This window comes from Aegilops tauschii, chromosome 2 (genome assembly GCF_002575655.3).
Source record: "Aegilops tauschii subsp. strangulata cultivar AL8/78 chromosome 2, Aet v6.0, whole genome shotgun sequence".
In the NCBI taxonomy this organism is placed as follows: domain Eukaryota; kingdom Viridiplantae; phylum Streptophyta; class Magnoliopsida; order Poales; family Poaceae; genus Aegilops; species Aegilops tauschii.
Window position 1 is genome coordinate 111,804,360 of NC_053036.3, and position 13,813 is coordinate 111,818,172.

The following is a 13,813-nucleotide window of genomic DNA, read 5'->3' on the forward strand; positions in this document are numbered from 1 at the left end:
CAAACAAGTCACGTACTTGTTGATATACATCATTGATAATGTCCAAGGACTATCTTTATTCATAAACACATAGAAAATATCATCATACATGATTGCCTCTAGGGCATATCTCCAATAAGACATGCCATCAAACTCCAGATCTGTCACCCCTGTACGACTAAGACGTCGGAAGAGGACACCATACATGCCTACCACGAACCACAATCCAGACACATGATACAACATATTCCAGATGCCGACGATGCAGACCACAATTTGCATCTGCTCCTCAACTACCTCCCAAGCTCCACGCCGGCACTGGAGCAAATGTCGGTGCAATGGCGGAGCCCGAGGACACAAGTCCACCATGAGGATGCCGCCGCCACACCGTTATTGCTTGAACAGACTGATTTCCAAATTCAACCCCAACCATATCACGGATCGCCTCGTCGGGAAAGGATCTGAAGATTCTTTATTCAGCGCCGCCATCGCCACGGCCGAGGCCATGTCATTGAACAACCCAAAAAACTATGCTACTAAAGCCAAAAATGATCCACACGCGTGGATCCGGTGCCCCCCCCCCCCCCCCCGCCACCGATGGCCGAGGTTGCCAGGGGACGGTGGCAGCAGACAAGATTGCCTTTCTTTCTTCTCCTAGAAGAAAGAAAACGATCGAGGAAAAAATTGCTTTGTGCCTTTGCAAACCGAGTCGTTGAAAACCATGGCATGGTGATAAATGCGAGTCCCACTTATGTTTCCTTTGCCACACAATATATGTTGTCGGGCTTAAGGTGAGTTTGTCATCCTTGTGCTAGCCTGACATCTTTCCCGTTCTATTGATGCCGACCACAAACCGAATTATATCATAATCCTTGTCGCCTGACCATGTTTATCTTGGTTGGATCACACGAGGGGCCCAGAGTATATCTCTTCTAATCGGAGGGGCAAATCCCATATTGCTCGACCATGTCTCGCAGCATGGGTCTGGAAAAGTCCGAAACCTACCTTTATAACTACCCAGTTACGGAGTAACGTTTGGTCGGCCCAAAGCAGGGTTGTCACCATCACGAGTACATGCGCCAGCTCAAGTCTTAGGACATAAAATGTTACGTTGTACTAGAGACTCACAGATGATATATCGTTGCGTCTCATAGTTGGGTCTGCCCGACTCAGATCCAACCATGTCGAATCCAACCAGATCCTTCCGAGTCCATATTATCCGGTTAGCATCAAATGCTCCATGACTAGTGAGACCAAACCATCGACCGTGTCATATGCTAGTCTAGTCGGCTGCACGTCCACACAGCCCTTTCGAGTAGGGACCTTTTAGGACAGTCATCATATAATGCATAGTCTCACAAACAAGTCACGTACTTGTTAATACACATGATTGATAATGTCCAAGGACTATCTTTATTCATAAACACATAGAAAATATCATCATACATGATTGCCTCTAGGGCATATCTCCAATAAGACATGCCATCAAACTTCAGATTTGTTACACTCGTACGACTAAGACGTCGGAAGAGGACACCATACATGCCTACCACGAACCACAATCCAGACACATGATACAACATATTCCAGATGCCGACGATGCAGACCATAATTTGCATCCGCTCCTCAACTACCTCCCAAGCTCCACGCCGGTGCTGGAGCAAATGCCGGTGCAACGGCGGAGCCCGAGGACACAAGTCCACCACGAGGATGCCGCCGCCACACCGTCATTGCTTGAACAGACTGGTTTCCAAATTCAACCCCAACCATATCACAGATCGCCTCGTCGGGAAAGGATCTGAAGATTCTTTATTCAGCACCGCCATCGCCACGGCCGAGGCCATGTCATTGAACAATCCAAAAACCTAAGCTACTAGAGCCGAAAATGATCCACACGCGTGGATCCGATGGCCCCCCTCGCCACCGATGACCGAGGTCGCCGGGGGACGGCGGCAGCAGACAAGATTGCCTTTCTTTCTTCTCCTAGAAGAAAGAAAACGATCGAGGAAAAAATTGCTTTGTGCCTTTGCAAACCTAGTCGTTGAAAACCATGGCATGGTGATAAATGCGAGCCCCCCCCCCCCCCCCCACACACACACACACACACATATTTTAATGCGGCGTATGGTAAGTTAAGTCAATAAAATTCCAAGTGTCAAGTCAAAAAAGAGAGAAGATTAAAATAAGAGGTCAAAGGAGAAAGCTCATGAAGAAAGAAGCCCATCATAGTGGATGGATGGAAGTGTTGAAAGTTAGATGGTTTTTAGGCACATATAACAAATAATCTCTAGATAAATCGCATATGCCCATTTGTGGTTTCATGATTCTTTGGACAAAAAATATGTGGTTTCACTTTCATGACATGATGTGAAGTGACTGAATACAAGTAAAAGGATGCAACTTATATACAACAAAACCAGACAACTTACAAATAGCAAAGAATATATTGAACAGGGCCTCCGCTTTTCTTAACAGAGCACTGTAACACGACCCAAGTAAGCGTCGCTTACAGATATTTGAGCAATTTTCCATGTTGATTTTACAAAAGTTTCCTCTTGATGCTAAACTATAGCTCTAACTGAGTCAAATACTCTGCAAACAAATCGAAATACAACACCCATGTCAAACATAGCCGATCAGAATTCAGACTTGACATGATCTCAGTCCAGCAATTTAAAGCCAGACCCTTGTCAATGAGCGCCCCAGTAGGGTATGACGCCCGCGTTGACGCCGACCATAAAGCCAACCCACAAAAAGAGAGCCACGTAAAACAGGCCGGTCGCCAGCGGCGAGCAGGGCCACGGGCACGCCGGCGCGAAGCCGTCGCCCTCGTCGCGCGCGCCGTCCTCCACCTTCGAGTACGCCCTCCTGGCCGCCAGGAACTGCTGCTCGTCGTCGAAGTAGGCCGCCGAGCCGCTGTGGTACCAGTAGCCGCCCACCGGCCCCTGGAACGCGCCCAGCGGCGGCAGCCTGGGGCACGCCCGCGGCCCGCCACCGCCGGACCTGGTGACGAGCACGGTGGGGCAGGGCTCCCTGCAGATGCAGCACCGGCGGCTGGCGTGCTGGGGCTTGGAGCCGACGCGCATGCGGACCGCGCAGTCCGAGCAGACCTCGCGGTGGCCGCACGGCCCGATCGCCACCCACTCGAGCGGCTCCATGCACACCCCGCACTCGGACGGCTCGGAGGGCGCCGCGTCGACGTCGACGGCGTGGCGGGGATCGGCCGGGGTGGCGAGCTTGTCGCCGACGCGTTTGGCTCCGCCGACGTCGATGTCGATGACGTGGCTTGGATTGCTTGGAGAGGCGAGCTGATGGTCTGCGAGAGGCCCCGTGTGTTTGGCGCCTCCGCCGACGTCCATGTCGATGGCGTGGCCGCCGTCGACCTGAGCCATGGTCGAGTTTACTACACGATCGATGGAGAGTAGTTACGTCGCTGTACCTCTATGCCCTAGACTAGCAGAGTCTGAATTCCCATGGCGACGCTTGCTAATTGCACCCAATGTCATGTACGTACACGGCATATATAGGCTCGTGATCCGACACCCGGCTGAACTGGCTTCCGGTTCGAATTAACGTGGGGAAGAAGCGTTGATGATCGGACTAGGAAGAGGGTTAGACCATCGATCCGACTCGATCGCATCATCAGAGCTGACCGCAGTGCGCACGGGATGCAGGGACCAATGACAACGTGGATTTAAGATTTTTTGCAAAGAAGTCCAGAAATTCACGGTGGATTTACGAGTTTTTGTTTTGCAAAAAGTAGGGACTTCATCTAGAAAAAGACATTCAGAGAAACAGTAGGCATTTTAGTTTCCAGGAGGGATAGAGAGAGAGCCATACACAGCATCAACAAACATTCAGAAGGGTTTTTAATGGTATCGTACATCATCTCTGCTGCTAAGCATATAGAATGACTTTGACAAAATTTCTACTTTTTCTATCAAGAGGCGCAACGAGTTGCACGGCTGACAAAAATCTTCCGGTATACAAATTCACTTCCGAGTCTCTCTCATCAACCGCGAGAAAATAGTAGTAGAAACTACAAACTAACACTTACGGAACACATGATTAATCTCTAACCAGCGTCAGACATCTTAAAACCGCCTTTGCTCCCTCGGCTTCGACTCTGCGACGGTAACCCGGATCTGCCTGCCGTCGAGGTCCTACAGAACAAAATCATGCACTGAATTAGCATAGCTATTCAGAAAACAATGTGAAGGAACTGTACAATTCACATTAAACAATTCAAACTCGACACTGAACATAATACTATACAAGAACTTACCACGCCGTCGAGGTTCGAGATTGCATTGTTGACCTCATCAGCAGAGCCATAGGTAACGAAACCAAAGCCCCTCGACCTGCCGCTGTCACGGTCATAGATGACCTTGGCATCAAGCACCTTTCCTTGTTCGCTGAACAGGTTCTCGAGCGTTGAGTTGTCGACGCCCCAGGATAGGTTTCCGACGTAGAGCTTGTTGGCTGAATCAAAGCTGCCGCCGCCGCCGCCACCACCGCCCATGGTCCTCGGTGTTCTGGGTGCGAATTCATCTCTGGGTGGTGGTGGTCCGGAGTTAACCCTGAGGGGTCTTCCTTGGAACGTCTAATGTGAGAGATAAAAATCAATTAGTCAACAGTCTAATACTCCAACAACTGCACTACATATGCAGACTAAAACAAATAGTCCCAACAATCAGCAAAGTTCGCACTACAAGGCTTAATTATGCTGGAAATCAGATTTCATTTGTATCACTAAGCTGAACATATATGAGCATCATTTCTACATAACACTACATGAAAAACAAACACCCAACAATGTATAGAGAACTAACTTTTTCACAACAGCTTATAAAATTTATCCACAGATAGTCATTTAAACCCATTTAATGTACCAAGATAAGGTGGTTTAAAACAGATGAAGTCTTCTTACATAACCATTGAATTGCTCGACAGCGGCAGCAACTTCCTCAGCTGAACCCATTGTGACGAATCCAAATCCACGGCTCCGTCCGGTCATCCTATCGTATACAACCTGCAAGAAATGAGATACTATATCATTCTGAAAAAATAAACTATCCAAGGCTTAGCGTGCAGCTCTGCTACAATTGAGCATTGATTTGCTGTAGTAATTTACTGAAGCAATTCGAACTTAGTTCAAGCCGAGACCATTTTACAACATCTTATCTTATCCTGAAGAAAAACAACCTATACTAGTATAACAACTCCACGTCCATGCGCAGCTCTGCTACAATTGAGCATTGATTTGCTGTAGTAATTTACTGAACCAATTCGAAGTTAGTTCAAGCCAAGACCATTTTACAACATCTTATCTTATCCTGAAGAAAAACGACCTACACTAGTATAACAACTCCACGTCCATGCACAGCTCTGCTACAATTGAGCATTCATTTGTTGTAGTGATTTACGAGGCCCCTGAAGTACTGAACCAATTCGAACTTACTCTAGGCCGAAACAATTTACAGTATCTTATCTTATCCTTAAAGAAATAGTCTACACAGCAACAATTCCACATCCATCGGATAACCTGACACTACACTGAAACAAAATGTCCTGACCCTGAAGACTCTATCCCAACCATGCAATGCCGAGCAGAAGTTTACAATTATTTTTAGGAAATTAGAGTATTTAACTTAAGCCCATTACAACTTGTAGCAAGACGAGAGACTGTCAATTTATACCTCGACCATCTCGACGGAGCCGGCCTGCTCGAAGAGCCCGGCGAGCTGCGCGCTGTCGACGGTGAAGGGGAGGTTGCCGACGAAGACCTTGAGGTCCTCGGAGTACTCGGCCTCGGAGTCGCCCCCGCCCTCGCCCTCGCTCTGCTCCTCCTCGGCGTCCTCCGTCCCGAACTCGGACGACACGGCCACGGCCACGGGCAGCAGGAGCCGCCTCCGCGGCGCCAGCAGCGCCGACACGGCGCGCAGCGGGCCGCAGGCGAAGGAGGCGGAGGCGGCGGCGGGCCTGGCGGCGGAGGGGAGCGGGATGAAGTGGTGCGAGAGCGCGGTGGAGAAGAGGGTGGCCGCCATTGCAGAGGGGGATAAGACTCGCAGGGGATAAGGTTCTGCCGCTGGGGTTTGGGAGGGGTGAGTGTGGGAATGGACTGTGGAGGGGGTTTTATAGTGTACGGGGACGATGGATGGACGGCCAGCCGATGAGCCACACCAACGGCTGGATATTTCTCTGGGGAGATATTTTTCTTGGGTTGGGATGAGAGGGGGTGTGGCCCACTGGCAGTTTGAGAGGCCGGCCAAATGTTTAGCTGGAAACTAGCTGTGTTATTTTGTTGGAATTGGATGGGATAATGCAAACATATCAAGATTTTTTTTTTAGACTTCATGATAATGCACTAGCAAGCATCGTTAGCACCGGTATTCTTGTTGAGAATGTTTCTTTTAGAGGCATTCTTGCTGAAAATAAAGCCCACTGCAACTGGAAGGTGAAGTGGTAAACAAAAGGGAAAAAAAAAAGAGGAACAGAGTAATAAATTACTCAAGGTAAACACAAAACTTTAGAGGCATTAGCTTGTTGAAAGTGGTAAAAACAAGCTGCTCGTACCAGCCGAAACAACAACGAGATGAGATACATAGCAGCAGCACAAATTTTTTAGGATCCCAGTCCCAGGCTGTCAGCCCAAAATACAGGGCAATAGCTTTGACATCATAAACAATCCATATAGGGATGCAAATTTGGAACCTAAAGGGTAACCTCCGACCCTACCTAGTTCAACTAAATGAGCTAAATTTTCAGAATTTACCCCATTTCTGAAAACTTAGTTCATTTGGTTGAACTAAGTAGGGTTGGAGGATACCCTATAGGTTCCAAATTTGCATCCCTAAATCCATTGAATGATACAAAGTTCCGAAAAGTCTCAGGTTCCAAATGCATACTAAAAGACATGACTAGCACACCTACAAGATTTTCTCTCGGCTAAACAATTCGCTCTTTTGCCAAAAGAAACAATCACCACAGCCATGTAAATTGTGCTCCTCCAAACATCAGCCCTGTCCTCCTTCCCTACAAAACCTCTACAGCTAAGGATATCTGTTGCGAATCTGAAAACATGTGTCTGCTCAAATGTCATTCGCTCGCCAAGCTCGCGGGGTCTTTCAAGCGCTCCCGCAATATCTCGCAGAGCTTGCTGCAAGCATCCATACAGAGCTCTACCGCCTGTTAATGAACATAGCAAGAAGTTAGTATAGTCGATGTTGCTTTGCCATCATCTCAGGTAATGCAGTAGATAACATACATTGGTGATTTTGCCATCAGTCCACTCCCCAGTCAGCGTAAGTTGTGTGATCTCCTTGCGGGCCGGCATGTAAGACACCATAAGGCCTCCGTCTTGCCATGCCTCCTCGTCTGAGGTTGGATCGATGATGACATTCTTCCCTAAACAGGACTGGCAGATCAAAGTTGAAACTGATCAGCTTCCAGTTTAAATATCTCTTGACATAAGTACATGTGTCATAAAGCAGACAGAATGTGAGGGCATACCACAGATACTGATGTAACAAGGTCATACATCATGATCCCAGCATCTGCCAATGCAAGACTAGCACAAGATATAATAATGGGAAGATCGCCTGAAATGAAAGAGACGGCAGTAAGGATGAAAGTAGTTGCTTCTCTTTATCAGAAAGTATGGTACTGCAGAAAGAAATGGTGGGGGATAAAGGCTTCGGTCAAATAAAATATGGAAAGAGATACAAAATGTATGTATCGGCAAATGTGATGAAATGCAGACTCAAAGTATTAACCCATTACGTATACCTAATCCCTCCGATCCGCTATACAATGTAAAATGGACATTGTATAGAGATTGCGTCAATTAATTCGGATCGGAGGGAATACCTAAATATGTTAACTTTTCCTCAAATTAGTAAATACTACAATAACACAGTACATTCATACTATGAACTTGTGAGTAATATAAATAACTTAGCTTTCTTATATTGCAAGACCAAGAACATAGTGTGTCAGTGTGACACTACGATGAGTGAGAATATGAACACAATTTATGAATAAGCACTAGAAAAATAATTTAGGAGCATTTCCTAGTTGAAAGATGCAATAGGTAACTAGTGTAATATACTGGAAACCAAAAGCAAAGTCATGAATAGTATCATACTGCCACCAGACTCAAGAACCAACGCAAAAACATCAACAGTTGTCTTCGGAAAAGTATGTAGCATTACTGCGCCTTCCAGGGCTTTGTGAAGCATTCCAGAGTACTCTTTGTTTTCCAACCCCTGAAATGAAGATGCATGCTATCAATCTTTACTTTCAAATATATGTGAGTGACTTGGAATATTCTCCAAATAAAATGATGAAAGCTCATTAAACAGCACACCTGTCCACGTATACCAGTAGCAAAAGTCGTATAGCTCACACTGCAATTGAGCCTACCAGTGTCACTGTACAGCATTGCTTTCTTGCTCTCCCTTGGGCCAAACCTGCAAAGATGGCAATCAAATAAACATGACTAACCAATCAATCAATAGGAAACAAAGGGCAGCCCGGTGCACATAGCTCCCGCTTGCGCAGGGTCCGATCACTTTGGGTCTATTGTACGAGTCCTGAAAAACTGCACAATTCAACAAGCTCGCTAACAGGATACACCGAATTCACTACAAAGCTAGGAAGCACATGCTGAAGCTGAAGGACTTCAAAGTTCAAGATATCTTTCTGAATTTGTGATTTGCCCAGTGAGAAAGGTTTAGCCATGTAGTCAAAACTCCAAAGTGATAAATGATAATAGCACAAGATTAGAAAATACTTAGTACTTACATGTGTTTGTACACTCAGAATGATAGGAAATACACTGTTTCAAGATGAACATGATGTTCTTGGTTGCTTAGCAAAAATATGCATTTTTGAGTTCAAACAAAGAACTTGTAAATATATATCAGTTGACCTTAACTTTGTAATATTTGATTCCACGAACACTCAGATGACTACTAAATTGTCAAATCTGGAATAACTTCGAAGGATGAATTTGGCACACTTCTAAATTTATGTTGTAATACATCATACATAAAATGAAAAAATATAAATGATGTTAAACTTACACTGACACAATGACCTTTGTCTTCCCAAATTCTGCGTAAGCAGACCCTGATGCAGCAGTAGTTGGCCCTGTTTGCATAACTGCAACATACAATTAAATCATAAATGACTCAGAACTGAAGATACACACAGTTTCGACTACATAGTTTATAGAACAACAAGCAATATGTTCTAGCCAAGGTTAAAAGAAGAGAAAGGGAGAGCCGTGAAGCACACTTTCAGATGATATATCAAAGAAATGTGTGCAAGCATGTTATATATCATGATAATACATAAAACAAATTTGTGTGCTGCCCTGAAGATTTTGTGAAGATTTACCACAAGCAAACTGGTTTAGCATATATCTACAAATCACCATGTTTTGAACATTTTATAACTAAAATCAAGCACGGAAAAAACTGGCACAAGGCTAAGCATAAATCCGTCGTGTTCAACACTTTGCAAGTCAGAAAAGCACAACATCAGTGTAAGGCAAGTGCAGGCTAGAAAAGCCAGCAGGACACATCTAGAATGCTGTAGACAATCATCATCTAGGGCAAACTGTCTTAAACCTTCACTATTCCCCAAGAGCAATAGCATTATATCATCATCTGCAGAAGCAGATAGCAGAGTACAGATTCTCCAAAGGAACACCTGAAAGTGTTGAATGGTAATTCTCCGAAGGAACAGCCTTTGGCTGAATACTAGAGAATCACCCCGAAAGCATGAAATCCAGGACTTCCATCATCTAAACAGCTGAAAGTGCAAGTGGCTCATAGCCATGGATCCAATTCAAATTTATAAAGCATCTGTCAAGCACCCTCAGGAAAAAATTACCATTCAGAACATCGATGCTAAAAAACTTTAGCCTGAATAAACCACTAGCCCAGGAGTGTACAAGGAACGCCAGGCAGCAAGCCATGTCAAGCAACATGTCTGTCAAGAGATACGGCAGCATACATGACACAGGACACGCAAAAAACGCTGTGGTCATACAGGCATTCCACAGTACAAATCATAAAAGACCGCAGAACCCAAAGAACTGGATATCAGCGTTGCATCAGACATGCGCTCACTGTTCAGGCATAACGTCGAACACCACAGGTGCTGTCCAAGCTAAGGGACAGGCGGCCAACAGAGATTGTTCAGCACGAAGCAGAGCATTATACAGAGGTATGCACACACGGAATAACATAGAGAGATGCAGGAGTGGGGTAGTTACATGCGGGGCGGCAGTCGTGCAAGGAGCGGCCGTCGGCGCGGGGCCAATCGGCGTCCTCGGCGAGGTGGCGCCGCAGCTCCTCCCTCCTCTCCCGGCGCTTGCTCCCAGCCTCCGCGGCCGGGGAGTACGTGTCCGCAGCTGCTGCCGCCGCCGACATGGCCGGAAAGTGTGTCTGCGGGTCTGCGTCGCCGGCCGCGCGCTCGAGCAGTGCTAAAACCCTAGGGCTTGTCTGTGCTGTTACGGCGAGGGTGGAGGGATGAGGTCGCTGCTTTTAGATTCGTATAAACTGAAAACATACAGCTCGGCTCCGGTTCGACCCAGTCGATTACCAGTGGAACCTGCGACCGGCCAGGGCACCCCCGGACCTCAGGCCTCGACCCAGTTTTTTCTTGTTTTTTTTTCTTTTAGAAAACTACCGATCTATTCATTAACGTATAAAAAAAGGAAGTGTTTTTTCCGGAAGCGAAGTTCCTGACGATTAGGTTTAGCGCGTCGCCGCCGCCGGCGACGGCCGCTGATCCTGTGGGTTGTGGCCTTCTCGTGAAGCTGGATTGATGTACTGACGAGGTACTACCTTCTTAGTTTTCTGTCCCTAGCAGAGGAAGCTAGGATTTGATGTCCTCGGGCGACTCCGTCGACCGTGAGTTCTCTTCGTTCATCTCCGTTGTAAAGAGGAGATCTGCTATCCTCCGGCGGCTACGCCGACCGAGAGTTTCTTCGTTGTCGAATACCGGGTATACGGTCTCCTCGTCGTAGGCGGGCCGGTCGTCATGTAAGTCTTGAGTTGGAATTGTCGCGGGCTTGGGAGCGCCGCGGCAGTTCGAACTCTACTGGATGTCCAGCGAGCATGCAACCCTGAGGTGATGTTTTTGTACACATCTTGAAAGTTATCCATCGGAGTGTTTGAGAAAGAGATTGCACATGGACCAAAAGTTTGTGTGCCCTGAAGATGGTAGAAAGGGAGGACTGATCTTGTTTTGGAAAAAGGAAATCAAAGTGCAGCATCTGAGCCTAGATCCGATGTATATAGACGTGATAGTGGAAGACTCAAATAGCTTGGTGTGGAGACTTACGGGCATGTATGGTGAATTTAGATGGGAAAACAAGTACAAAACCTGGGGTCGCATGCGCCATTTCCATCATGCTCACAATCTTCCCTAGTTGCTGATCGGGGACTCAGACGAAATTCAGTTTCTACAAAAAAAAGAGGGTGGGAATCCACGCCCACAACAGTATATGCATGCATTTTAGAATGCTATTGATGATTGTGAGCTAAGGGATATGGGTTTTTTGGGTGATAAATTCACATGGCATCGAGGACGGATCCGAGAACGACTAGACAGGGGTTTGGTGAATAAAGCATGGGCGAACCTTTTTCCCATGGCAGCTTTGGAAAACTTGCAGTACAACAACTCGGATGATAGACCATTGTTGGTCAACACTGAACACTATATTGTGCCCGTTCATGGCGATGCAAGACCAATGAGATTTGAGTCGAGGTGGTTGCGAGAAGCAAAGTTCAATGATACTGTAATGGACGCTTGGCAGAAAGTAGGATCGGACCCTACAGCCAACTCGGTTTATGAGAAGTTAAATCGCATGCATGCGATGTTCTACGATTGGGACCAGAGGGTTTTGAAGAAACCTAAACAGCGCCTCCGTAAGGCGCAGCGTGATCTTGAGAGGGTGATGAGAGGCCCAATTATTGACGACAGTGAAGAAGCGCGCAAAGAGCTTTCAGAGCTGATTGAATACCTACTAAAACTTGAAGAAATTCATATGATGCAAATGTCACGTATTTCGTGGCTGAAAAATGGTGATAGAAATACGGGCTTCTTTCAAGCCTATGCTTCGGCAAGGAGAAAAAGAAATTTTATCAAAAAGTTGAAAGACTCGGATGGAAATTGGATGGAAGGTAGAACGGAACTAAACCCACATATTCAGAGTTACTTCTCCAACCTTTTTACATCGGAGGTACAATACACCGATCCATCTATTCTTGTTAAGGTCAATTCCAAAGTTACAGCTCAGATGAACAACATGTTATTAGCTCCTTATACTCCGGATGATGTTCGTAAAGCTGTTTTTAGCATCGGTGATCTTAAGGCACCAGGGCCTGATGGCCTCCATGCAGTCTTTTTCAAAAAATACTGGCATATATTAGGGGAGGAGATAACCCAAGAAGTTCTTATTGCAATTATTTCAAGGCAGATCCCAGCTGAATGGAATGATACAACGATTGTTTTGGTTCCTAAAGTTGACTCTCCAGAGATGGTAACTCAATTCAGACCCATTAGCCTTTGCAATGTTTTGTACAAGATTATATCAAAGATGCTTGCTGCTCGATTGAAAACATTTTTTCCTGATATTATTTCTCCAACCCAAAGTGCCTTTGTTCCTGGGAGGCTCATTACTGATAACATTATCATCGCTTATGAATGTATTCATAAAATAAAAATAAAAGAGTGGGCCAATCAGGTCTATGTGCAGTCAAGTTGGATATGCATAAAGCATATGATCGAGTAGATGGGTGTTTCTGAGGAATATGATGTTGAAGTTGGGATTTCATGAAAGTTTTGTGGAAATGATGATGGCTTGTGTTGGATCTGTAAGATACAAAGTAACGTACAATTCACAAGAAACTGAGATATTCATACCTACTAGAGGAATTAGGCAGGGAGACCCCCTTTCTCCCTATCTATTTCTCCTTTGTGTAGAAGGTCTTTCTAGTCTATTGTAGTATGAAAAAGAAGCTGGTGGCATCGAGGGAATTAAAGTGTGCAGGAATGCACCGTCAGTCTCACACCTTTTATTTGCTGGCGATTCTTTGATTCTCATGAGCGCGGATGTTTTGAATGCAGCTTCCTTACAGCAAGTACTAGATAACTATTGCCAAAATTCTGGACAATTGGTAAGTTTGGCAAAGTCTACTGTTTTTTTCAGTCCTAATACCAATGCAGTTTCAAGATCTGAAGTTTGCCAACAATTACATATTGATACTGAGGCACTATCTGATAAGTACCTAGGCCTTCCGGCTATGGTAGCGAGCTGATCGTAGTGACTGTTTCAAGCACTTCATTGAAATGATTAAACAAAGAATCCAAGGATGGATGGGAAAACAATTATCAGTTGGAGGTAAAGAAATTCTTCTTAAAGCTGTGGCACAAGCTATTCCTGTTTTTGCTATGTTTGTCTTTTGTCTACCACAAGGTATTTGCAAGGAAATCACAGATATTATTGCTAGTTTCTGGTGGGGAGATGATGAGGAAAATAAGAAAATGCATTGGTATTCTTGGTGGAAATTGTGTTACCCAAAGAGTGAAGGTGGTATGGGCTTCAGAGATCTATACTCGTTTAATTTGGCAATGCTAGCTAAGGAATGTTGGAGACTTATTACTTCACCTGAGTCACTTTGTGCACGAGTTCTTAAGGCAAAATACTTTCCAAATGGAGGCCTCTTACAAGCATCTCTAAAAAATGGGGCTTCGTTCACTTGGCAAAGCATCATGAAAGGTCTTGAAGTGTTTAAAAAAGGCTATATTTGGAGAG

General features: G+C 45.6%; 3 protein-coding genes across 4 annotated transcripts; all 3 read right to left on the reverse strand.

Annotated features, from left to right (window-relative positions):
• Positions 1–2,554: 2,554 nt before the first annotated feature.
• LOC141041562 (uncharacterized) lies at positions 2,555–3,514 on the reverse strand. Its single transcript, XM_073508122.1, has one exon. The coding sequence runs from the start codon at positions 3,369–3,371 to the stop codon at positions 2,670–2,672; it is 702 nt and encodes a 233-aa protein (XP_073364223.1). The 5' UTR covers positions 3,372–3,514; the 3' UTR covers positions 2,555–2,669.
• Positions 3,515–3,816: 302 nt separating this feature from the next.
• LOC109778171 (RNA-binding protein CP29B, chloroplastic) lies at positions 3,817–6,093 on the reverse strand. 2 transcript variants are annotated; one of them, XM_040401785.3, is made up of 5 exons: positions 5,962–6,093; positions 5,679–5,889; positions 4,910–5,011; positions 4,265–4,582; positions 3,817–4,142 (listed from the first exon to the last, which is right to left on the reverse strand). In XM_040401785.3, the coding sequence occupies exons 1-5, from the start codon at positions 6,024–6,026 to the stop codon at positions 4,074–4,076; spliced, it is 765 nt and encodes a 254-aa protein (XP_040257719.1). In that variant the 5' UTR covers positions 6,027–6,093; the 3' UTR covers positions 3,817–4,073. The 2 variants fall into 2 exon arrangements, with proteins under 2 accessions (XP_040257719.1, XP_020192321.1); XM_020336732.4 differs by having other exon boundaries at positions 5,679–6,090.
• Positions 6,094–6,812: 719 nt separating this feature from the next.
• LOC109778172 (exosome complex component RRP41-like) lies at positions 6,813–10,571 on the reverse strand. Its single transcript, XM_020336733.3, has 7 exons — positions 10,265–10,571; positions 9,066–9,144; positions 8,348–8,450; positions 8,126–8,246; positions 7,492–7,580; positions 7,247–7,396; positions 6,813–7,167 (listed from the first exon to the last, which is right to left on the reverse strand). Exons 1-7 carry the CDS (start codon positions 10,419–10,421, stop codon positions 7,078–7,080), a joined length of 789 nt encoding a protein of 262 aa, XP_020192322.1. The 5' UTR covers positions 10,422–10,571; the 3' UTR covers positions 6,813–7,077.
• Positions 10,572–13,813: the final 3,242 nt, after the last annotated feature.